Genomic DNA, 26,057 nt, shown 5'->3' on the forward strand with positions numbered 1-26,057 from the left:
TACCAACTCTGGAATAATATCATACAGGTACAAAGTTCTTTCCATAGTTGTCTTAGTCTGCTCAGGCTGCTATAATAAAGTACCATACACTGGGTTGCTTAAATAGCAGAAATTTCTTTTCTCACATCTCTGGAAGCTGGAAGTCCAAGATCAGGGTGCTGGCATGGTTGGGTTCTGGTGAGAGCTGTCTTCCTGGTTTGCAGATAGCCACCTTCTTGCTGCATCCTCACATGGTGGATAGAGAGCAAGTTCCTTCCCTGGTATCTCTTCTTATTAGGGCACTAATCCCACCACAAGGGCCCCACACTTACAACCTAGTTATCTAACCCTAATTACTTCCCAAAGGCTCCATCTCCAAATAGCATTATGTTGGCAGTTAGGGCTTCAGCATATGAATTTGGGAGGAACACAAACATTTAATCTATAACAATAGCGTTTTCAAATTTTGTCATCCTGTTTGCCCTTGATCATAGACCTGAGAGAGGTGGAATAGCTATATCACCTCGCCATACCAATCCACCCCATTTTTATTTATTTTTTTTGGCCACACTGCCCACAGCATGTGGGATCTTAGTTCCCCAGCCAGGAATTGAACCGACGCCCTCTGCATTGGAAGCTTGGAGTCTTAACTGCTGGACCACCAAGGAAGTCCCAATCCATCCCATTTAAAAAAATAATAAATTTATTTATTTTTGGCTGCGTTAGGTCTTCGTTGCTGTGCGTGGTCTTTCTCTAGTTGCGGCGAGCAGGGGCTTCTGTTCGTTGCAGTGTGCAGGCTTCTCATGTTGTGGAGCACGGGCTCTAGGCGTGCAGGCTTCAGTAGTTGCAGCATGTGGGCTCAGTAGTTGTGGCACTCGGGCCTTAGAGCGCATGGGCTTCAGTAGTTGTGGTGCATGGGCTTAGTTTCTCCGCGGCACGTGAGATCTTCCCGGACCAGGGATTGAACCCATGTTCCCTGCGTTGGCAGGCAGATTCTTAACCACTGACCACCAGGCAAGTCCCCCACCCCATTTTTAAACAGATGGGAAAAAAAATAAAGCCAGGAGAGATGACATGGTTTGTAATTCATTCTTTCATTTAACAAATAATTATTGCAGGCCTAATATGTGCCAGACTCTAGATGCATAACTGGTAATTGGCATGACCGGCATTATATCCTGAGTACTAATTCTTCTGCTGTTTCCCAATTAATTCTGGTTATTTCCCAGTTTAGCCGTTTGAAACGCAGTAGTGCTAACCAGAATAGAATTTAATCTTTTCCTTTCAGAAAATTCCATTCTACTGTAAGACACAAGGGAGTCCTTAAGCACTCCTTCCTGCTCAGGCTGGGCATTTCTCTCTCCTCTGCCTTTGCTTGTGATGCTTCTCTGGTGCCCTTGCCAACTCCTATTCATCCTTCGAAGCCCAGCCAAATGTCTTCTCTGTCATGAGGTTTTCACCATCCCCGTCCCACACCAGAGGCAGTAGCACCCAGGACTATGCTCCCAGCGTTCTACTTACTCCTTTATTGCAGACAGCCCCTATCTCAGCCTAACTGGCGTTACCTGACTATACTGTTTATTTGTGTTTGCTATGATGCTCTTGTACTAGACTCCATGACGCCTCAGATGCATGTCATCCCTCCTGTTGCCTTCTGCAGTATCTCAAGTGGCTCTTCTGTGCTGTGACTGTGACACACGCACTCGACGCTCCAGCTGACTGGACTTGGGGCTGAAGCTTGAAATGTGGGTAGTCACTCGAGGCTGCGTGTGGATGATGCCAGACCTTCCCAGGGGCTCGGTGCCAGCCCTGCTCAGCAGGCCTCTGAAACGGACAATGACAAACCCACACAATGTATATGTATTGGGTGATGTTTTTCTTTCCTAGGACTGCCATTATAAAGTACCACAAACTGGATGGTTTAGATCATCAGAAATTTATTGTGTCAGTGGATCTGGAGGCTAGAAGTCCCAAATCGAGATGTTGGCTGGCTTGGTTCTGTCTGAGGGCTGGGACAGAACCAAGGACTGTCTGGGACTCTCTCCTAGCTTCTGTGGACCTCAGGCATTCCTTGGCACTTAGATGGCATTCTCCCTGGGTCTTCACATCCTCTCCCTTCTGTACATGTCTGTCTCTATGTCTAAATAGTGTCCTTTATATAAGGACACAGTCATCTTGGATCAGGACCCACTCTAACAGCCTCATCTTAACTTGATCATCTGCAAAGACGATCCTATTTCCAAACGGACCCTATTTCACAGACAATGGGGGTAAGGAGTTCAACATCATCTTGGGGACACAGTCCACCTCATAACAGGTGGGAAAAAGAGGAGTAAGCTCACTTGGACTCAGTCCTAACATCCCAGAGGCACTGGATCCCAGAGTGAACGTCTGCTGACAAGGTGGCTTCCTCTGCTACAGCACAACTCCAAGGATCACTGCCAACATCTCTGTCACTGCAGGAATCTGCTTTCCCTTTTCTTTCTAAAGAACGTGCCTAATTTAGTTTTGCTGTTCCTTGGGGACTTGGCCCTTTGCATTCACATTTCCATCCCTCCAGCCCTATTGCTGTCCTGCAGGTAGCAGGTGGTGATAAATGCCGTCACACTTGCTGGCTGTAGACTGCAGAGCTTATGAAGTCCTGGATTTGAACTCAGGCTCCCACTTGTACTAAGTGTAAGAGTTTGGATGCTGCTTAAGCTTTCAGCTTCCATTTCCTTTTTCAAAGCATGGGGCAACCCCACCTTGAGGCACGCAATTATGGGTAGCACTGCAGAGCAGCTGGTATAAGGTTAGTTCAATAAAGAATAGCTGTTATTTTTATTGGTTATAAATGAGGTGAGCAAACTGTTGAAATAACTAGCCCAGGCACGTAACAGTTAGGGTTTTGAAAAACACATTTCTAGTTTAGCAGAAAAAGCACAAAGGTTCATAAGACCACCCAGAATGCCATCTGGAAGACAGCGCTTTAAATTCAAACTCCACCCAGGAAGGAAAAAGGGTAGTGTCATATAATTCTAAAACATGTGATGGTCCCCAAACTACAAGTCTAATGTCCATTCTCCTTACCCCTCTCATAAGGAAAGGACAGTGAATCCTGCCATCTTTCTCCAGGACAGGCCCTGGTGGCCTCTGTTGCATGTTCACTTTGGTGCCACCCGAGCCCTGAGCTAAATGACCAAGCCAGCCAGAAAGTAAAGGTACTGCAAGCAAATCTCAGTCGATACATTTGTGTGTATGAAATAACAACTTTTATAATTTACTTTCTATCTTGAGCTCCAGCCTTTTGGAGTCCTCCCCACCCCCACCAGAAGCTTCCAGGGGCCTCTGCCCTCCAGGCACCTGCCCACATGGGTTCTTGCCTGTCTATCATTCTGCTCGCCCGTGCCCTGCAGGCAGCAGCCCTGCCATGCCCAACCAGGGACACGGTCATCTCTTCGCGAGGCTGCCTAGAACAGGGATACGTGGTGCAAATGCCTACAGGAAGCGTATAAGGAGAGCTCATGAGTGAAGCAAGCAGTCTGCCTGTTAGACACATAAGAACATCTTCAGGTCTACAAAGAAATGCACCAGCTCCTCTGTTTCTTTCAGCATGAGCCATCTTTAGTCTATCTTGTACTTCTTCACTTACGGAAAAAATCTGGGTTAAAGAGGACCACCCTCTATCGTCTGGAGAGCAGCAGTGCAAGTGCCATGATGAGTGGCAATTAACCCTTGGCTTCAGCGTAGGGATGAAACAGGGACTTCTAGGGACTCCGGCAAACTAGAGCGTTCATTCCTTATCTAAGGCAGGCAGCCTTGGTGCCATAAAGGACTGAACACAGTGTGGCCCAAACTGCTAATTATTCAAGAGAAGCCCCAACCCGGACTTTTATGTAAAATTGCCTAGATTTGTAATGCTGAGCGACTGAAATTCACAGGGCCAAACAAAGTCAAATGTAACCCACTGGCCTTTACTTTGTGGTCACAACTCACCGCTACAGCTTCTTGGGGGCAGGCCTGCTAGAGAGCCCACACAGCAGCCCTGCCTGTCCCCACTACTCTGTCCAGGGTCTTCCTGCTTCTGCCCAAGACAGTTTGCCTCTGGCTCAAATCTTCTCCCTGCTGGGGCTTAAGCTTTTAGAAACAAACGCTTGAGGGCGATTTCAACTTTCTGCCCCATCTCATCCCTTCGCCAAGATGATAAACCCAGATGGGAATATCTGCTAGGAGACAGGGAAGGGAAAGGAGGAAATACCAGGAGAATAAAAATATAGATTAGTATCTCAAAGATATTATCTTGCCACACATACTTACTGAACATATTTGATCTGAGGCTATTTATAAAACAGTTTCAGAATTTCTCTACGCTATGGACTCTAAGGAAGGAAGCACTAGGAAAATCTTTTAGAAAGGAAATCCCAATTCAGCCAATTAATCAAGATTCCATTTTTCACGGTAAAATAGATGTATCTAACCTAGCATCTTGTTAATAATATAGTATGATGTAACACTTACTTTTATTAGTATAGGTCCCTTGTATTCTTGATTCTGCCATGGGCAATTTCTGAATTCAGTAATAAGGTTTTTGAAAAAATATGTAATACCTTGAAGGTTTGAGTTAATAGTAAACACAATACTAGTTATTACTGAGCCATCATGGATTTAAAGGACTAACGTTATTACTGAGCCATAACTGGTTTAAAGGACTAAAGCAATATAACCCTTCTGCTCTGGGAAGATGAAAGATTTGGGAGCAGAAAGTTCACACTCAAATTACCTTTGTTTCATCATTTTCTTTGGTGGTGGGAGAGAGATGCTGGTCTCACTGTGATACTGATTTGAGTGGTCAGGAATGGGGCAAGAATATTAGAAATATACCAGATGAAAATCCTTCAAATAAATGAACTTATTACCCTCCTGACCTATATAATCAGCATGGAGCAAAGAGGAATAATTGCCCTGCAGCACACGAGTATGTGAATTTGAGGGAAAAGGTACCAGAGGAACCCAATAATCCACATTACCTGCTTCTTCCCTCTGAATATTTTACACTAGAAATTAGGGAAGTTTTGGGTTACTTTCCTCCAGTAAAGTTACAAACATTTTTTTAAAGGAGAGTATTAGTATCAGCAGAAATAAATGGCATATCTATAGTGGCAGGGAGAAATGAATGTTTTGGGACAAATATGGTGCTTATGTTATGATGCCCTAAGACTCAAAACATCTGGTATTTCCTGAATTTTCCTTCTAGAGATACTGAAGTTTTCAAATGCTGTCTATAATAAAATATATGACACCCAAATTGACATCTAATGATTTAATAACATTTAAATATTAAAAAATTAAGACACATAAAAGGTACAGCTTCTGTAGCCATGCAAATTCTTCGTGAGATGCTTGATGCAATCCTAGTTTTCAGTAAGTAAACTTTGTACTCGTGGAAACTGCATTTATTCAGCCTTGACATTAGGAAAGTAAGCAAATTATTTCAGTGCCAAAGGGATCGCTCACCTAGGCTGGAGTAAGTGAATGTGCTTTCCCAATGCTACACTCCCAGAGAATTTTTGCAGTGACAGAAGTAGGCTCACGTCAATTGTGGAGAGAGGTGGGGGAGACCATTAGTACCTAAATAGAGGGCTGAGCACCCATGCAGTTGGCAGGAGGAGGTGAGACCCCTTTGGAAGATGGCGTGGCCGGCTTTAACGTGACAACAGCTTTCAAAACTAAACAAATATTTACTGAACACCTACGACTGCAAAGCTTTGAGTCCTTTGGGGAATTAAGAAACAGATAAGCAAGGTCCCTGTCCTCAAAGAGATGTCATTCTACCCCAGGAATCAATCATGAACCCTGAAAACTGTGATATAAAGCAGAAGGCAGCACCACAGGAGAGACCCAGAGTGGGGATGAGCGAGGAGCCAGGCGAGGAGCCAGGAAGGCTCTGTGGAGAAGGGGCTGTCCTAGGAGCCCGTAGGAATGCTGAGCAGGATTCTGACCCACAAAGGCCGGGTGAAGGGCATTCTGAGTGGGGAAAACTATAGGCAGTAGCTAAGGCAAGAAACTGCAGGTCCTATTTGGAAAACTTTAAATAGCCCTTTTGAGTGAAACACAGAGAGCCTTCAAGTTAGAGGGTGGGCAGAAGAAGGTAAGATGAGAGCAAGAGGTGGTGGACAGATTAAGTCTTTCGCTGGTGTGTGCCACAAATCTTCCAAAATCCAACACTCAGCTTGGTGTTTGACAGTTTCATTGAAGACACATGTGACCTCTGGCAGCCGTAGGGCAAGAAGACCCTGATCCCAAAACGCTACTTCTGCTGGTCTCTCAGACTGCCTTTCCCTGACTCCGTTTTAGTGACCCAGTGGTAACTCAGAAGTGGGAGGATGCCAGGAAGGGTGATGGGGACAGAAACTAAAGGTAATGATAACTGATCACTGCCCCCTCTATAGCCTTGCACCTCCATGCAGTTTCCAAGAAGCCCAGTGTGTGTGTGTCCAGCGGGTGTACCTATAAATACTGGAGCAGGGCAACATGTTTATACAAGGAAGGAAAAGCTGCTACTCCAAATCAAGAAATTTAACAAAGAAATAACCGAACTAAGAATTTCTGAACCTGCTGGGTGACAAGAGATCATCCACAAAAGGCAATCATAAATTTAAGATTTCATGGCATTCATGTAATAGGGTTAATATTCTCTGCACGGAATTTTCCACCTTTGCCTGTCTTCCCTTTTCTTACTGCTTTATTTTTTATTTTTCTGGTCATGCTGTGTGGCTTGAGGTATGTCAGTTCTCCGACTAGGGATTGAACCCAGGCCCCAGCAGTGAAAGCACTGAGTCCTAACCACTGGACCGCCAGGGAATTCCCTTGAATTTCAATTAGTTTCAACCTAATAAAGGCTTTTTATAGCCAACCAGAAACTCCTGCAGTAATCAAAGGCTCTAAACTAAAAACTATAGTGCTAATATGTTGTAAGCATTCAGGGGATCCTGGATAAATCACAGTTAAACCCCCTGATAATGCACTCATCAAAAATATAATTTTAGGTATACTTCAGAATGGGCAACTGGTTCCCATTTCTTGCCTAGCCCCTATTTGAGAACAAGGCAGGGATAAGGGTCAGGGGTAGGGCTTAAAGTTCTACACTAGGGTGGGGAAGGGGGTCTTGGAGTGGAGGCAAAGGTCATGAAGGTGAAGGAAAGTCATGGGAACTTGTTTCAGAAAGAGAGGAGGTGAAGGGTGAGTCCCTGGTCCTCAGTATTCTCCCAGATGAATTTCTGAATCTGGCCAACTAACTGGTACATTTCTGGGATCATGGATGCTATCCTGTTGCCTCTGGACTCAAAATTATCCCCAAAAATATTTAAGTTGGAGCCAACCACCACCACCAGGTGGCACCAAATCACAGTTGAGTTGGGCATGAATTTAGATAGGGCAGCTAGACTCCCAGAATTCCTCACCAGCTAGCTCTATACTGGTCATTTTTTTTTGTTAATCTTACAAAAAATTGTGACCTCACATTTCACGTCACTGAATTCTTTGGATCTCACATATCCAATTACTAATAATTGAGGCAAGTATTCTCTTAGTAGACTAAAGACCAAAAGAGACTAAATTAGACATTGTGCTAATTGCTTTATAGACATTAGCTAGTTTAATCCCTCAAAAACCTATGAGGCATAATATGAAAATACCTATTTTTATAGGCAAAAAATTCTCAACTATTGACATTTTCATCTAGTACAGTCTAACAGTTATTACTAAACTACTCGTTGGGTGCTGAGCTCTATATATATACTTCATAGCTTAAGCTTATTAATTATCTGATTCAAAATTTTGATATGTGTATTTTATGTCTGCTTGATTTATCAATTTCTGAAAGATGTGGCTAAAATCTTTTAACTGTAACTTGATTTATCCATTTCTCCCTGCATTTTTTTTTCAGTTGTTCCTTTGTATATTTTGAGGCTGTATTGTTAAGTGCATACATGTTTTTTATGGTTATATCTTTTTGCTCTATTGTTCCTTTTATCAGCATATAATGCCCTTCTTTGTCCATTATATTTTTTTGCCTTATATTCTATATTGTCAGATATTAATATTCCTTTCCTTTTTTCTTTTGGCTCATATTTTTTTCCATCTTTTATTTTCAATCTTTCTGTGTCTTTTTGTTTTAAGTTTCTCTTTTAGACAACTTATTATTGGATATTGCTTTTTTTTTTTTTTTGCAGTACGCGGACCTTTCACCGCTGCGGCCTCTCCCGCTGCAGAGCACACGCTCCGGACGCGCAGGCTCAGTGGCCATGGCTCATGGGCCCAGCTGCTCCGCGGCATGTGGGATACTCCCGGACCGGGGCACGAACCCGCGCCCCCCGCATTGGCAGGCGGACTCCCAACCACTGCGCCACCAGGGAAGCCTCCGGATATTGCTTTTTAACTGAATCTGAGATTCTGTTTTTTTAATTGGTGAATTTAATTAATTTATTATAATTCGTTCTCATATAAGTACTAATTTCTGCCATTTTATTCTATATTTTTCACTTATTACACAGTTTATACTTCTTTTCCCTTTTTTTGTTTTCTTTTTTTTTTTAATTGAGGTACAAATACATATAACATAGTTTCAGGTGTGCAACATAATGATTAGATATTTGTATATACTGAGAGATAACTACCACAGTAAATCTAGTTAACATCCATCACCATACATAGTTAACGAAGTTTTTTTAGGATTTACTCTCTTAGCAACTTTCAAATATGCAACACAGTATCACTAGCTGTAGGTCACTGTGCTGTACGTTACCTCCCCATGACTTACATTTTATAACTGAAGGTTTGTGCCTTTTGACCACCTTTACCCATTCCCCTCCTCCCCCATCCCAACCCCTGCTGCTGGCAACCACCAATCTGTTCTCTGAATCTATGAGTTCAGTTTTTTCAGATTCCACATGTAAGTGGGATCATACAGTATTTATCTTTCTCCCCTTTCTACTTTCTATTGGGTAGGGTTTTGTTTGTTTGTTTTTGCTGGCTTAAATGTTGAGCATTCCAGTTTGCCTGGAATCTGTCTTACTTCAAAACTCATGTTTTGTCTTTTGTAACACACCAAGAGTTAGATGTCATTGGAACCTTAGAAATTTGTCATCTACCCACTGAATCTAAAACTGGTACTGGTGTGAAAATTATTTGGAAGTTTATAAGAAATGTTGATTCCTGGACCTCCTCTTTAGAGACTCTGCCTCAGTAGGTCTGGGTAAAGTCCTGAATCTACAGCAAGCCCCTGACTTTGATGCAGGTGGTTCACAGACCACATTGTGGGAATACTGTTCTCATCCAACCCCACAGCTTTCCAAATAGCAAGCTTTACACTTCTCTTTGCTCTTTAAATATTGCTTTTTAAAGATACACCCCTGGGTGGGCTCTACAATCTCCTTTCTAGACCTTTTCTCACTTTATATTGTCCTATATGTTAAAAGAATTCTCTAGACCTACTTTATATATAATTTATATTCTTCTAATTAGTTTCCAATCCAATGTTCCTTTACTATTACTCTATCTTACTTGCTTCCTTCATCATTATAAACACATATTTCCTGGGAGTTCCCTAGCAGTCTAGTGGTTAGGACTCAGTGCTTTCACTGCTGTGGGCCCGGGTTTGATCCCTGGTCAGAGAATGCAAACCGCATGGCGGGGCCAAAAAAATGAAATAAAATTTTAAAAAATTAAAAAATAAAATAAAAACATATTTCCGTTGACAGCATTTACTGAATGTCAACCTCTGTAATGGGTGCGGAGATAGGGGCTTTCGAGCACTCAGCAGCCACTTTGCTAGTAAGCACGACTGTCTCCACTTCTGAAAGGCAAGACAAAGCTTGGGGAATTTGCCTAATGTCACATTCAATGGGGAAGCTAGTATTTGAACCCAGATCTGTCTGTTCTATTTGTTATATCCCACTCTGCCTTCAAAGAGACTCTGATCCTCAGAAGCCCACAGTATAGTGGTGAAAGACACAAACAATCTCCCTCTCTGGTCATCTTTGTATCCAAGATAGTGCTTTGCACATAGTCACACTTAATAAATGTCAGTGAAAAGAAAACATGAATTTATCCTGGTTTCTTACTTCTTTCTCAGTTTATGGTTTCCAAGTCAGGGGAATCACAATCGGGTAAAACAGAGAAGTAAAGAGGACTGTTTGGAAAAACACAAATTCGGAGACAAAACAGAAAGAACACTCTATGTCACACAGTGAGTTTCTTCCTCTGAACAGCTACTGTAACAGATCATCAAAGTCCCATTATGTGAAAATGCCCATTGTAATAAGCTAGGGCTACTTTCATTTTGAACTCTTCAATTTATTTTTCTAATTAATTCAGTAAAAGTCTTTAGGTGATACAACATGTAATATTACTACTATTTTCTCCTTCCTGGACTCAGTTTTATAATGCTGATGTTGAACATAATAGAGCAAGCAACTATAGGTAATTGTAGAAATTATTGTTGGGAATTTGCATATGAAATACACACCTTTTACTGCCTCTAGTTGGCATTGTTAACTCAGTTATAAATAGTACAGCTGACATACTGCAAACAGAAAGTGCTTTTTGATGGGCAAAAATGGAAGACTGCTACGGAGGAGGAAGTGTTAGCACACAATGTTTAAGTTGGAAAGCTTTCATTAGCACTAGTCAAGGGGGAAAGTGATTAATTTACTAATCATGGCCTTCCTTCAGAATCCAATCATATAGAAAGACTTACGGTAAAGCTTTCTAAAAACAGATATTTATGCTACTATTTAGGTAAACAAGTAATACAGCCAGTCTATAAACATATTTGAAGAGTGTTGATGGGCACTTTTAAGAAAATGAAGCAGTTCCCTTCGGATTAATCTCTTGCTGTGTATACGTGGTGAGGCAAAGGAAATAATAGGACTGAGATATAACATTGGAGAGTGCAGTTTATATTTATACCACTCTTGAAGATAAAGCTTACACTGGGGTCATTTTGCTGAAATCATCTACTAGAATTTGAAAATTTAAAAACTATTTGAAAAACTTTAACCATTGAGAAAGAACAAAAATATGCCATTCATTGTGACTGTATGACCATAAAAATTATAATTCATAGGGCAGTATTTTTGCGGTGTTTTATACTGCTTGAGGGCAAAAATTCAATCACTGTTACTATGCAGGCTGTTTCAATCATTACGAGGCATAGGTACAGACTAGTGATGACTTTTGTAAATGAGAAAACATTTGCAGAAATCGTTATATTTTTATGGGCTGTAATACTTCAGTTTTCAAAAGTTTGGGGTCATTTTGGTTTTTTTTTGTTATGGGTATAAAGCAACCATGACACAGAATTTTAATGCTGAACTACTCATCCAGATGACAGGAGAGGTGAGGGGGCTAGGGACAAAATTTTCTTCCTACGTATTTGTTTTTAGGCATTTATATTTGCCTGAGTGCTTTGGTACCATGGTGACAGCTTAGCAACAGCTAGATGAAAATTAAGGTAATCTGCCATGCCAGCCTCTGATCATAAAAAGTTGGTAGGTAGGACACTGGGAAGAAAAATACAGATGTTTAGACGTTTAATGGTTTAATCAAAAAGAGACTTGTTCTATTACCTGCCCTTGTCCGTCTCTTCACCTTCTCTCTCTCTCTCTTTATAAAGAGATGAGGATCTAAAAAAAAAAAACAAAAACAAGAAACAACCCAAACAAACCCCCGTATTTAAATTGATGAGATAAAACAAAAATTAAACCTTTTTAAATAGGAAATAAAACAACACACTTTATTCTTTCTTAAATAGGATCTAATGATCACAACATGTACATGGAAAGTGTTTTTTGTTTTTTTGCTTTTTGTTTCTGGCTGCGCTGCGTGGCACCCGGGATGTTAGTTCCCAGACCAGGGATCAAACCCATGCCCCCTGTAGTGGAAGTGTGGAGTCCTAAGCACTGGACTGCCAGGGAAGTCCCTGGAAAGTGTTTTGCAAAGATATTTCCAAAGGGTTTTTTCATACTAACGGACACTTGATTTCTGCTGATGGCTATTACAGGGACAAAGTTACATACCTTTGGACCAGCAGACTTGGATGACATGATGGATACTGTCATTTTTAAAGACAACATATGATGTCTTTCATTATCTTTATTATAATTTATATGTAAAACAGAGAAAGTAAAATAATCTGAAAGGAAGAACATAACCTTTGGAAAGCCAAGAGGAGATAAAATCACCTTGATTTTCAGGGCTATTAATTTTATTTCAAATACCCTGGTAATGGTAAAATACAGGTTAAATCAAATAGTCCTTAGCTAGTTGAACAGACATGGCAAATGGACTTCAACTTGCCTGCTGGCTCTGACACAATAATAGTGGCCCTGGAGAGCTGTGTTGAGGAGGATTCTGAGGTTCTGTAGGAAAAGGGCTGTGAATGATGAGTGAATGCCTGTCATAGCTGAGAGGGAGACTAGAGGGTAAAAGACTTGTTAAGTGCAATGTGGGGGGTGGAAGGGAAGGAGGGTTAGCCCAAAGCACCCAAATACGGACTGTAAATTTAAGTCTTACATTTTATAATATAATGAATGCAAATCTTACGTTTAATTCCATAATATATATATCTGGTATGCTATACAAGTTTAAAGGCTCATTTGTAGTTAAATTACCTAACGTTAACTTTGTGGGAAAAAAATATGTTCTTAGACAATGTGCATGTTCATTCTGTGGCTTCCACAGTACCTGGCAGGCTTCTGAGTATCCCTGGGAGTCTCTGCACCCCATTTAGTGACACCCACACCTGGAAGACTGATAGAAATAAAACAGTTTAAATTTGTGCATGATAATGTAAGACTCAGAGAAGTAAATTAACCTGCTTGTCAATAGCAGAGCTGGGATTTGAAGACTCTAAAGCCCAATTTCTTGTTTGTTTGGTTTTTTTTGGCTGCACCATGCAGCATGTAGGATCTTAGTTCCCGGACCAGGGATTGAACCCGTGTCCCCTGCAATGGCAGCTTGGAGTCTTAATCCCTGGACCACCATGGAAGTCCCTAAAGCCCAATTTCTTAACAAAGAGTCTGTCTATATCATTCCAAAGACAAGTACCAGGATTCCCCGGGATTCAGGGTTTGGTATTAAATTACTGATTTGAAAAAGAACTTTTGGGGCTACAGAAGACCATACGGTAACTAGTAAGTTGGCAATTACAGTACTGCTGTTAAAGAAAAGCATGGTTTCCATTTGGGGTTATGGAAAAGTTACAGAAATAGTGGTGATGGCTGCACAACAGAGTGAATATAATTAATGTCACTAAATTGTACACTTAAAATTACTAAAATAGCACATATTATGCTATACATATATATATATATTACCACAATAAAAAAAAGAAAATCGTGATTCATGGATTAGAAGATTAATATCGTTAAAATGGCAACTATCCAAAATTAGATCAATAGATTCAATGCAGTCCCTATCAAAATCCCAGCAGGCTCTTTTGTAGAAATTTACAAGCTGATCCTAAAATTTTTATAGAAATGCAAAGGACCCAGAGTGGCCAAAACAATTCTGTAAAAGAAGAACTACAAGTGTAAATGGGGAAATCTGAATAAGATTGATGGACTGTATCAACGTCAACATTCTGGTTGTGATCTTGTCCTATAGTTTTACAAGATGATACCATTGGGGAAAATTGTAAAGGGTACCTAGAATCTCTCTGTATTATTTCTTACAACTACTTGTGAATCTATAATTACCTCAAAATTAAAAGTTTAATAAAAAAATAAGCTGGAGGACTTCTACTTCCCAATTATAAAATTTAATATAAAACTGTAGTAATCGGGCTTCCCTGGTGGCGCAGTGGTTAAGAATCCACCTGCCAACGCAGGGGACATGGGTTCGAGCCCTGGTCCAGGAAGATCCCACATGCCGCAGGGCAACTAAGCCTGTGTGCCACAGCTACTGAGCCTGCGCTCTAGAGCCCGCGAGCCACAACTACTGAAGCCCGCGCACCTAGAGCCCGTGCTCCGTAACAAGAGAAGCCATCGCAATGAGAAGCCCATGCACCGCAACGAAGAGTAGCCCCCGCTCGCCGCAACTAGAAAAAGCCTGTGCACAGCAACGAAGACCCAACGCAGCCAATAAATAAACAAACAAGTAAATGAAAATAAAGCTATAGTAATCAAGGAAGTGTGGTTCTGGCATAAGGACAGACATAGAAATCAATGGAACAGAATTGACAGAAACAGACTCTTGTATTTAGGGTCGACTGATTTTCTACAAAGTTGCTAAGGCAACTCAAAGAAGGAAAGAATAGTCTTTTCAACAAATGGTTCTAGAACAGCTGGATACCCACATACAAAAAAAAATTAATTTAGTCCAGTGGTTTTCAATGGGGGAGATTTTGGCTTCCCAAAGGCAGGGAACTTTTGGCAATGTCTAGAGACAATTCTGGTTGTCGCAGCTGGGGTTGGCGTGCTACTGGCATTCAATGGGTATACACCAAAGGTGCTGTTAAACATCCAGCAATGCACAGGGCAACCCCACAACAAAGAATGACCCAGCCCAATATGTCAATAGTGCTGAGGATGAGATGCCCGATTTAAACCTTTACCTCACACTTTATACAACAGTTAACTAAAAAGGGATCATAGACCTAAATGTAACAGCTAAAACTATACAACTTTGAGAAAAGAACATTGGAGAAAATCTCTGTGACTTTGGGTTAGGCAAAGATTACTTAGATATGACACTGAAAGCGTGATCTATAGAAGAAGAAATTGATAAATTGGACTTCATCAAAATTAAAGACTTTTGCGCTTCAAAAGGAACCATTATGAAAATGAATTTAAGCTATAGATTGGGAGCAAATATTTGCACACCATATAGCAGACAAAGGACTATATTCAGAATATATAAAGAATGCTTATATCTCAATAAGACAAACAACCCAATTAAGAAATAGGTAAAAGATCTGAACAGACATTTTGCCAAAGAAGATATATAAATGACTAACATGCTCATGAGACGATGCTTAACATCATTAGTCATTAGGAAAATGCAAATACAAATCACAATGAGATACAGTCTCATTCCTACTAGAATAGCTATAATAAAAAATGGAATACCGGGGACTTCCCTGGTGGTCCAGTGGTAAAGAATCCGCCTTGCAATGCATGGGATGCACAGGTCTGATCCCTGGTCAGGGAACGAAGATCCCACATGCCGCGGGGCCACTAAGCCCGCGCGCCACAACTACTGAGCCCACACACCGCGAGGAAAGATCTTGTGTGCCACAACTAAGACCCGACACAACCAAAAAAATAGCAATAATAAAAGAAAAATAAATAAATATTTTTTTTTAAAAGGGAATACCAAGAGTTAGCAAGGATGTGAAAAATTTGGAACCCACATGTGTTGGAAAGGTAAAATGATACAGTCACTTTGGAAAACGGTCTGGCAATTTCTAACAGGTTAAACATAAATTTATTATAAATTTTACTCCTGAGGATCTACTCAGGAGAAATGAAAACTTATGTCCACATAACGACTTGTACATGAGTATTCACAACAGCATTATTAATAATAGGTCAACAGTAGAAACAACCCAAATGCCAATCAACTGGTAAAGGGATAAATGAATATAATATATCTGTTCGATGGAATATTATTTAGCAATATAAAGGAATGAAATAATGATTAATTCCATAACATACATAAACCTCAAAAACATTATGATAAGTGACAGAAACCAGATGCAAAAGACTAAGTACTGTAAAACTCCATTTATATAAAATGTCCAGAGAAGGCAAATCTATAGCGACAGAGAGTAGATTAGTGGCTGCCTAGGATTGAGGGTGGGAGCAGGTGTTGACTGCAAATGTGCACAAGGGATCTTTAAAACTGAATTGTAGTGATGCTTGCACAACTTCGTAAATTTATTAAAAAAGCATTGAATTGTATACTTAAACTAGATGAATTTTATGATATGTAAACTATACTTCAATAAAGCTGCTTTTGAAAATGCAATTAAAGCAATTCTAAATCTTCAAAAAAAGAAGAATAAAAGGAAAGAAAAGTACAGAACTGCATAAACAGGCAGCAATTAGGAAGCTCACAATTAATTGATCGTATTCCACATACACAAGTAAGTTTAAGTAACTGTGCAACTCATGACATAAGGGAGGAGGACAGGCAGGGAGACTTCATTGAAATGTGACAAGTGAGAAGTAATGTGAATAGTAAAGTTATGATGATTAATTTAAGGAAGGAAAGGTTGCAAGTGTAGCTTAATTCTTTGAGGATGATGCTGTTTTCTCCTTCATTTGAAGGCTTACAAAAAAAGAAAGATCCAAACAGAAGAAGACAATAACAAAACACAATAAACTCATACTGTTATAGCATGAAAGATTTGAGTCAAATAAAGGTTATTTTGTTTCCCTTCAAACAAACCCTAGGAGTTTCTAGAGTCCTCTTCTCCCAAGTCCTTGAAGAAGGAAAGACGGCTCCTCAACTCTTAGAAAATGGTTTCTCCTTGGTTTTGGCCAAGAGCAGAAGCTAACACAACTGCCTGAGGGCCTTTCCTGTCCTAGGAGATTGTGAACCTCAGTGGGAAGAAAGAAGTCATCCTACTGAAGTGTGGCTGGCTGAGAACTTGCAGTGAAGCGAGAGGAAAATACATAGAGATGTGAATCCATTTTGAGCATCGTCTCGAAGGAATGGGAACCACCAACTGAAAAGATTAATCATTCAGGCTAAAGAATTTTAAGGGAATTTATTTCACAGTTTTAACTTGCTGCTGTGGAGAACCTGCAGGGGCACTATTTTTCCAAGACAAAGACTTTCTTAGTAGCAGGTTGGGATGTTGACTTATGAGTATTTACCGTATACCCATTTATCCCAGAGAAACCAATCAGGAATAAAAATTCAATATACCTTGTTTAGAATTTAAGCTACTTATCAATAGTGGTTATGAAGACTGCAGCACCATGAAAAAATGTTTATGATGTATTATGTAAAAACAGCAGGACCCAAAGTTGAGTTTATACTGTAATTACAACCATGCAAAAAAGATAGGCATAGCAGAAAAGGCTGGATTAAATACAAATGAAATGGTGATACTGATTATGTGAGCATGGTGAGACTGAGAGTAATTTTTTTCTACTTTCCAAAATTTCTTTAGATGTGTTTATTTACTTAAATGCATCAAAAAGTGAAATCTTCCCAACAACAGTCAAGGCAGTGGGGAGCCTACTCATCTGCTCAGGATGCACAGTGACTGGTATGCTATCAGTCTTAGAAGTGAGCAGATCACATTGAAAGAAAGCTGATAGAGCTTCTCCATGAAGATGGAATCAGCATCTATAAAAAGAAAGAAAAGGAATGAAAGCCTGAGAAACTTTCTCTTTCTACGGAAGAGTAAGAAATACATATCTAGGAAGAATATTCCTCCACCGGTAGAGGCCTAAAACCTAGCACTTCAGCGCCCCAAGGGCAGGTGGGGAAGCTAAAGGGAGGGGTGGACACCACTGTCAGTTCTGGCCACACTGGGTTCTCCCCAGGTGACCTTCTTTTTCAAAAGTATGTTATCTCCTTAATGTAAAGGCAGGATCCCTTCTGAAAAAATAAAACGGTTAATTTGAGAAGGGATTAGGAGTGATGGTAGGAAATGGAGAAAGAGGTAAATGACAGTCTTGTTAGATTGCTTTGTGTTTTAAAAAGAAAGAAAGTGCAAATAGCTTTATTATTACTAAAAGGTGATTAACAATAATGGAAACTATTAATAACAATGGAGTGACAATTGTGTCCTCACAAATAGATTAAAAAGTCAACCCAATCCATCTCTGCCCTTTTGAGTCTTAGCGAAGGTGTGGCATGCCTTCTCCAGATTGAGAGGCAGTCATTAGATTCTAAAGATAAATCCTGGAATTCTATTGGTCAGAAAGGTGAGATCTTAACAACAGGATTTCACAGTGGGAAGACAAATGAAGGGGCAGGAAAGAATCTTCCTGAATCTAAGAGCTCTAGGAAGGAACGTGAAAAGAGTTTTCTGAAAGCAACGTTCTCCTTGTCTGTGATGGACCTGCTGTTTAGTTAGTCTTTTATTTTTTTTTGGGCTGCGCCATGTGGCTTACAGGATCCTAGTTCCCTGACCAGGGATTGAACCCAGGCCATGGCAGTGAAAGCACCGAGTCCTAACCACTGGACTGCCAGGGAATTCCTAGTTCAGTCTTAAAAAAGAGAGAAAGAAAAAGAAGTAGCCTTTAGCTGCAATTTTATTGATTAAACACAATTCCCCCAAAGCCACTTGCCCAAAGAGATCTATGTTACAGCAACTTGTCAGGTTTTGAAAGATAATCACGGATTATTCAGATTACTTTCTGGTCACCTGAGTGACCAGAATGTTGTAGGTACTGGGCCTTAAAAAACGTGTACATCTTTTTGGAGCATTTTGCACTAATGTATATGTCTTTTACCCCAAGTCTGTAGGTTTCACCTGCATGCTGGGCCATAGCAATACCATTGGCATAGGTAAGAGAAAGTCTCAAACATTAGAGAACGAGACCTGGACCAGGCACACAATGTCACTGATCACTTATTTTTAGGTGTGACTGGGTTACCACATTATATAAGAAAACATGAAGAGGATTTAGTGTTGTCATCAAGTAAAACTCACAACAAAGTTTAATGATAGTCATAATCCTTATCTTCTTTCAAAGTAACTAATAGTGAATGGCAAATAACTCACTATCTAATCAATATCTAATTGATACTGTTTTTTAGAAACAGTTTTTCTAAGTTGGGGAATTCAAAAGAAGATGACTTAGTGGCACAGGAAACGGCTTTGTAGTTCCTCGGGAAATATAATTTAAAAATTTATAAAAGAATGTCTCTAGAGGTGGGACTAAGAGAGAGATGTGTGAGACACAAAAGGAAGGGTAGTCAGAGAAGAGGGGAAGTGGGTCACAGGTGCTGTGGGGGTGAGGGCGGAAGCTGCATTAGCAAGGTGAAATGCTGTGGGGAAGTCTGCATGCAGGGGGACGTCTGGTAAACTTCACAGTGAGGTCACCATCTGTGAACGAGAAGAAGGCATCTCAGTGGAGTAGTGCCGTGAGACCCGATAGATTTGTTGAACAAGTAGTCTTTGAGTGTCTACAGTGCTGGCGCTGGTCTAGATGGTGGGGACCCGGCAGTGAATGTAGTGAATGACCAATTGCCAGGGTTAAGGAGTTAGTAGCCTGTAAGAAGGTGTGCTGCTAATGCTAGGAAGAAAAAAGTAGAGGTGGAAGGATAAATAGGGGAAGTGAGGGATGTCATTTAGGGGAGAACTGAGCCCATTCATAGCCAGCAGGGGAAACACAAGACTCAAGAATAGGGACATGAGGGAGACAGGAGGCTGAAGGCTCGAGATCTTTGGAAAGGAGTAGAGTCTTATCTGGAAAGAGAAGCAAAGGAAGAGAGAAAGAGGTGCTGTCTGGAATGACTCTAAAGTGGGGAGATGGCGTGTGAAGGCAAGCCAGTCTGTCAGAGGCAGTCCTTTCTGCTGGCTCCTGCATCTATAAATGGGGGATTAAGTCTTACCCCCAGAGAGTGGTCGTGGGATTCGAACAAGACAGTACTGTTAAGGCCCTTAGCAGAGTGCCTGGTATACACGCAGAGCCCTTACTTGAAGAAAAGACTGATAGGGAGGAAGGAGAGTGCAGGTGGGCTCAGGGGCCTGAAATGAGTGAGGTTTGCAGGTCCAGGTTGGGGGGAAGAGGGACAATGGTTAATGAATGAATTCTTCACTCTAGCAAGAAACTGGGGGTGGAGGGTGATGCAGAGGGGGTAAAGGAGGAGACGCTCTAAGGTCACTAACTCTGCCTTGTCAGTACCTTCCCTGGCAGCACTCAGGCAGTAGGCCAAAAGGTACGATTAAGCACGTCTTGCTGCCCCCAAATTTCTCCCTAGAGATTGTCTGAAATTATAAGGGCTTAAAATGAATTAATAAATAAATATCCCTGAAGAAGGGGTACGGAGAAGACTATCAGTATTTAATACTTTAGACTGACTTAGCCAGCATATTAGGTTTAACAAAAGCAGAGCTGTCACTCAACAGTGAGGGCAGGGCTGTTGCTCCCAGGGAGCCGGACAGACAGCAGGGCACAGGAGAGGGAACAGAGGCCTGGAAGGCAGCTGGGAAGATGAAAGGGAGGTAGGAAATGTTCCAAAGAAAGCAGAAAGGCGGGTGTTGAAACAAAGAGTCCAGGATTATAAGCCATACAAAGGAGAGCTGGGAATTCTTTAGGTCACCTGTGAGGCAGCTTGGCAAGAAGTCTGCCATTAAGTTTTATGCTTTCCTTCATAGCCTCTCTTTGTGTTTCACCTTCCCTGTTCCCTGAATTTCACATAGCATCTTTATTATCTAGAGAGTCAGAAATGGCAAACTTTTAGAAAATAAAACAAAGCTGGAGAGGACCTCATATATTCTCGTTTAACCTTATTTTACAAATGTGGAAACTGAGGCTCAGAGGGAAGTGACTTGTTCAAGGTCACACAGCGAACCAGGTGCTAAACCAGAACTAGAAGAGCCCTAGAATCCTGCCTTGTGTTCCATAGTACCTGACCATCTGCTTAATAAAACCTACAGCTTGCTGAAGTTCCTGCTCATCCAGAGAACACAAAGCATGACTCCTCCTTTGTGGAAGTTAATGATTAAAACCTAGTCTGATCTAAAGCATCTAACCATAGTTACTAATTAAGCCAATTTCTGTGAGAAAAGGCATTTCAAACAGAAGAGTGGAGTGTTCTCTTCACCTAAATCTATAGGCCTTCAAATTGTAGTAGCATAAACTGTACAATTACAACATTTCAAGTACGCTTAAAAATATTTCAAAATACAATACCTTAACCTCTGTAGCTTACATTTTCTTTTCATTGCATGCCACACGATGGGTCCTGATAAAACGGTTTTGTAACTTTTGAAGAAGGAATTTAACTAAAGTGACTTCACTTAGTGTTTGAGTGAACTAGGTAATAAAATCTGTTTGCTGTGTTCGCTGTCTCCAGATAGGGCTGTAATTACACCACATAAGGAAGAAAGGTAGCTGAGTCTCAATCTAGATCATTTATGTAAACTCAGCCTTCTTGTCAACGGTGTTCTCATATTGCATGCATGCAAACCTCAAAAATCATCTCCTATGAACCACAGAGAGACAGTGTCCAATTGCAGGCCTGTGAGATTGCTTATATTCTTTCTGTAATTGGATGTCTGTGGTTCAAGACCAAAATCTGACACTCTGAGGCTAAAAAAAAAAATCACCAATGAATTCCCCAGTACAACAATTATATATCTGACACTTGTAAAAATTAAAGGTATTCTCTACACCAACGTATTACAAATGAATACATTTACTTGAAAAAAAGAAGCATCCTGTTCAGCTTGAAAAAAAAAAAAGTTTGGTTCTTTGAAATGCGTTTGAAAAAATCTGGTCTTCCAGAAAGAAAAACAGGCAATTCCTACTATAACCAAGTTAACATTTGATAACATTTTAATCTCCTACTTCAAATATTTGGCCTTATTTTTTCAGCAGTTTCCCCCCAAAATCTTACAGAACCCAAGAAGCACAAAGTATATCCATACTGCATCTATAAAATACAAAGACATAATTGCAAGAAGACAAAGCATGTTTTTTTTTCCTTAATCATTAAACTACCCTCCGTTATGAAAAATTGGTCACTGGCTTTTGATTTGACAGTCCTCCCTGGCTGGCATTGATAGTGTTTCTCTTGACACCTGCAGCTTCCAGCTTGCCCTGTCCTCTCTAGAAGGAAAACCACAGGCCACCGCCCTGGCGCCATCCCTGGCTCAGTCCAATCAATAAGGACTTATTTCCTGTCCATTTGCTGAGGTCACAGGAGCGAATCTCATTAATTATTTCTGCTACTGAAGCCTCAAGTGTGCTTGTGGCGTGACAACTGAAAACTGCTTGACCTTTTTTCTTCTAATTTTGTTTGTAGCAGTTCCAAAAAGAGGGCAGTATTCATTTAGCAGTGTGGTAAAAAGAAAAAAAATGTATATGTTGTTAAAGTCATTAACACATTTAGATCTTTCATCATGAAAGCTCTCCCGATCACCTCATTCCCCAGTTTTTTTCAGCTAACGAACAATAGTCTTTTTAATTTGGTGTCACGAAAATCTGGTCACAGCAAACACAATGTTTTCTAAAGCAGTTCTGGCCTCCGAGGGAGGAAAGCTCTCCAGGGCCTCCAGTGCCTTGTTTCCATGGTAACGACACAGGTCAATAGCTGAAGTCACACCTTTGCCAGCGCTGATTGTTTCTCGCAACTGTTAAGAAACAAATGCACAGGAAAAGTCAGTTTTTACGGTACCACAATTAAATTGGGGAGGAGAGGTGGAAAACAAAGAAGGGGAGAAACAGTATAGATTCACTGTTTCTGCTTTTGAGGTTAAAGAGGACACCATCCTCCAGTGATTTTGAGGCACTAACATTCCCTAAGGCTGCTAGGTTTGGCCCTCCAGAGCAGAACAATAGGCTCCAATTAGCCTAATTACACCTCTTCCCCAACTCCCGCCTTGTGATATCTTGAAGTGGGCCCTGCTGGAGGGTGGTGGTGATGAGGCAGAGGGCATTTACATCTCTGACCTTTTGAATTCAGCAGCCTGATATTCTTAGGTGAGGAAGGCTTCATTAACATCCTAGTTAATAACTAATATTTTTACACTGTATGTTGGCACAATAGTCCATGTGAAAATTCAAGAAAGACACATAGTATTAGATCTGAGCACTACATTATTAAAACTGTAAGACTTTGGGAGGAATGAATTAAAATACCCTTTGTGAAGAATAAAGTCAACTCTTGCCCACAAATGGAGTTGATTTCCAATCCCTCTCCCTGATGACTGGGAAGGACCAATACAATGGTTACACTTTAGAGCTGAAAAAGACTTATAATGATTTGGCCGGTCCACTTCCCCTTGCCCCTATTCCATCTTCTTCTCAGTGAATACCTCTAATGTCTGCTTTACTCCCTAAATCAGAAACTCGGGAGTTCTCCTTCATCCATTCAGGCACCATGGCTCACCCATGACTGAACTTTCTGGCTCCCCACTAGGTTGGTTGGCGCCCAGTGACAAGTTCTAGTCCATGAGACGTGAATGGTGTGTGTCACTTCTGGGCTGTAGCATTTAACGGTCCATATGAGTCCCGCCAGAGGTTTCCCTCTGGTACATCAACCAGTCACATTGAAGAAGCCCCTCAGGTTGGATCCCCGAGTGGCCACGGTGAGCAACCACGGTGCCTCTCCAACCTGCACAGGACATGTAGTATGGGCAGGAAACACGTCTGTTGTCTGAAGAGACTGTCAGGTTGTCTGTGGCCATCTTGACTGATATACTCACTGAGTCTCAGCCATTCTATCTCATACAAAGCCCTCCAATTATCATCTGCTCTTCACTCTCATTGCCACATCAGTTCAGGCTATCATCATCGCTTGCCTGGGTTATTTTTGCAATCACCTCCTAAAGCGTCTTCCCACCACCAGTTCTTTGCCTCTGGACTCCATCCTTCACGCTGCCAAGAAGATCTTTATAAAAAGCAAATGTGATCTTGCTTAAAACCCTCCACTGCCTTCCAATAGCTTTAAGGAAAAAAAAGTCCAAGCTCTTTCATGAGGCATGGAAGTCCTTTCCCTTTCCGCCGTTTCATCATTACTTAGGGAAACTACTTGCAGCTGATGGCTTGAGACAGTCTCCACACACGCCCCTCGAGCCATCAAGCTCCCCAAATTCCACTTGGGTGGAATGTACACAGCTAGGATGACAGGCCTAAGGGGCTAGGTGCCCTTCTTCCTTGGGGCTCCTGGAGTGCCCTGTGCATATGTGGAGTACAGCATTATTATATAGTGTTGTATTTTAATTCTCCATTCACTTATCTATCTCTTCATTAGACTTGGAGCTATCGTATAATGCATGAAACATAAAGGAATAAAAGAAATAACCTGCTTTACTCCCCTAATTATATAGATGAGAGGAGAGGGCCAGAGAAGCTCAGCGGCTCACACAAGATCACAGATGGATAGTGACAAAGCTGCGATCAGAAGCCAGTTTTCCTAACACCCAGTCCAGTGGCACTTAATATTATACTCTGCCAGACTCTCAGCATTCTACAGGTATTTCCACACTGCATATGAACTTTGGTATTGTTTCAGCCTAGGGTTCCCTGGTTTCCTGCCATCACTGAATGCATGAAGGCACTAAAATGGTCCTGGGTATCAGAGGTAGCCAGATTCAAGCTCCTCTTCTAGCTCCCATCTTAGAGAGGCCAGTTAACTGCTCTGAGTTTAAATGGGGATAATATCAGTCCCTTGTAGGACTGCTCGGGGGGGTACTGCATGAGACAGTATAGAGTGCTTGACAGTGTCTAAAACACTACAGATATTCAGAAGTACTTAATTCTTCTTCCTCCTCAAGCCCTTAGCCATTGCCAAGAAAGCTACCCCATCCAAAATAGATCAAATCTATTTTAGCTTGACGCACAGCAACCTCAAAGGTAGCTGAACTTGGATCAGACCAGCCTTAAAGATTAAAAAAAAGAAAAAGAAAGAACATGCTTCTTATTTTCATTATCTTTAATTCCCTCAAGTCTAAATTAGACTGGCCAACATTCTCTTTTCTGGACTTCTAGGTTGGTGACTGCAGGCAAGTGGATATCTGCATGACTGGATTTCAGTTTGTAAATATTAATTGAGCACCTATTATGTGTAAAGAGTACAATGATCCTTTTTTGCTTTATGGGTCAGGAACTAATGAAGGGTATACTGTGAAAAGCAGCAAGTGAAGGACTACAGATGACCAGAGAAATGAGAGCAACTTTGATTAGAAGAGATTTAAGAGGGCCTTACAGAAAAGGGATTTAAGGCATGTCCTGAGAATGCTGATAAGTAGTTATGGCGTCGGGGTAGCAAGAAAATTATAGGGAAAGAGAATAGCTTGAACAAAGGCACAGAGGAGACCAGAGCGAATGAAAACAGATTGGTGTGATACTTTACAGGAGTAGGTGAGAGGGGACCCAGGTGGGTTCTGAAAACCAACCTACGAACTTATTTATTTATTTTATTTATTATTATTATTAGTATTATTCTTTGCGGTACGCGGGCCTCTCACTGTCGCGGCCTCTCCCGTTGCGGAGCACAGGCTCCGGACGCGCAGGCTCAGCGGCCATGGCTCACGGGCCCAGCCGCTCCGCGGCATGTGGGATCTTCCTGGACCGGGGCACGAACCCGTGTCCCCTGCATCGGCAGGCGGACTCTCAACCACTGTGCCACCAGGGAAGCCCAACCTAAGAACTTTATTAAAAATTTTTTTTATTATCAAACATTTATTTTTTATTTTTTTATTTTTTGGCTGTGCTGCGTGGCACACGGGATCTTAGTTCCCTGACCAGGGATTGAACGCATGGCCCCTGCAGTGGAAGCACAGTGTCTTAACCATTGGACCAGCCGGGAAATCCCTCAAATATTTTAAAAGTACAGAAAAGTTGAAAGACTAGCCCAGGAGTTGGCAACCTATGGCCTCAGGCCAAATTTGGCCCCCCTGTTTTTATAAATTAAGTTCTGCTGGAATATAACCATGCCCATTTATTTAAGTATTGTCTATGGTTGTTTCTGTGCTATAACGGCAGACCTACAGAGTTGAGTAGCTGCCACAGAGACTGTATGGATTGCAAAGCCTAAAATATTTACACTTTGGCCTTTACAGGAAGTCTGTGACTTCTGGACGTAGCATAATTAATGAACGCGTATCTTCTACCTAGATTCAACAACTATTAATATTTTGCTATTTTTGTTCTATCTACTTGTATGTGTGTGTTTTCTGAATCATTTGAAAGTAAGCTGTTTAAGCTGGTATATTAGCTCTCCAGAGGAGGAAAAAGCCCTATTTGTAGCATTTGCAGATTTTTGTGGTATAAATACTCCCATCATGGCTGATTTCAAGCTACCAAGGGTTGTAGAATCACAAAATTCTTGAATATTTAACAACTGGCTCTCAGCTGGTAGGAGGAGGCTTGGACATACCACAGGCTGCAGGATGCTTTACC

General features: G+C 41.2%; 1 protein-coding gene across 3 annotated transcripts in view; it reads right to left on the bottom strand.

The window, feature by feature from the left end:
* Window positions 1-1,641: 1,641 nt before the first annotated feature.
* Window positions 1,642-26,057, bottom strand: part of PDSS2 (decaprenyl diphosphate synthase subunit 2) — a 273,183-nt gene continuing 248,767 nt past the window's right edge. For 2 of the 3 annotated variants that reach the window (XM_079938681.1, XM_079938679.1), the window contains one exon: window positions 19,249-22,285. In XM_079938681.1, coding sequence (XP_079794807.1) covers window positions 22,127-22,285 — 159 coding nt within the window. In that variant the 3' untranslated portion in view covers window positions 19,249-22,126. Of the gene's footprint in view, window positions 1,804-11,585; window positions 11,643-12,702; window positions 12,761-19,248; window positions 22,286-26,057 lie in introns of those variants that run through there. The other variant, XM_079938680.1, reaches the window with a different exon arrangement.

This window comes from Stenella coeruleoalba (genome assembly GCF_951394435.1).
Source record: "Stenella coeruleoalba genome assembly, chromosome: 12".
NCBI lineage: Eukaryota > Metazoa > Chordata > Mammalia > Artiodactyla > Delphinidae > Stenella > Stenella coeruleoalba.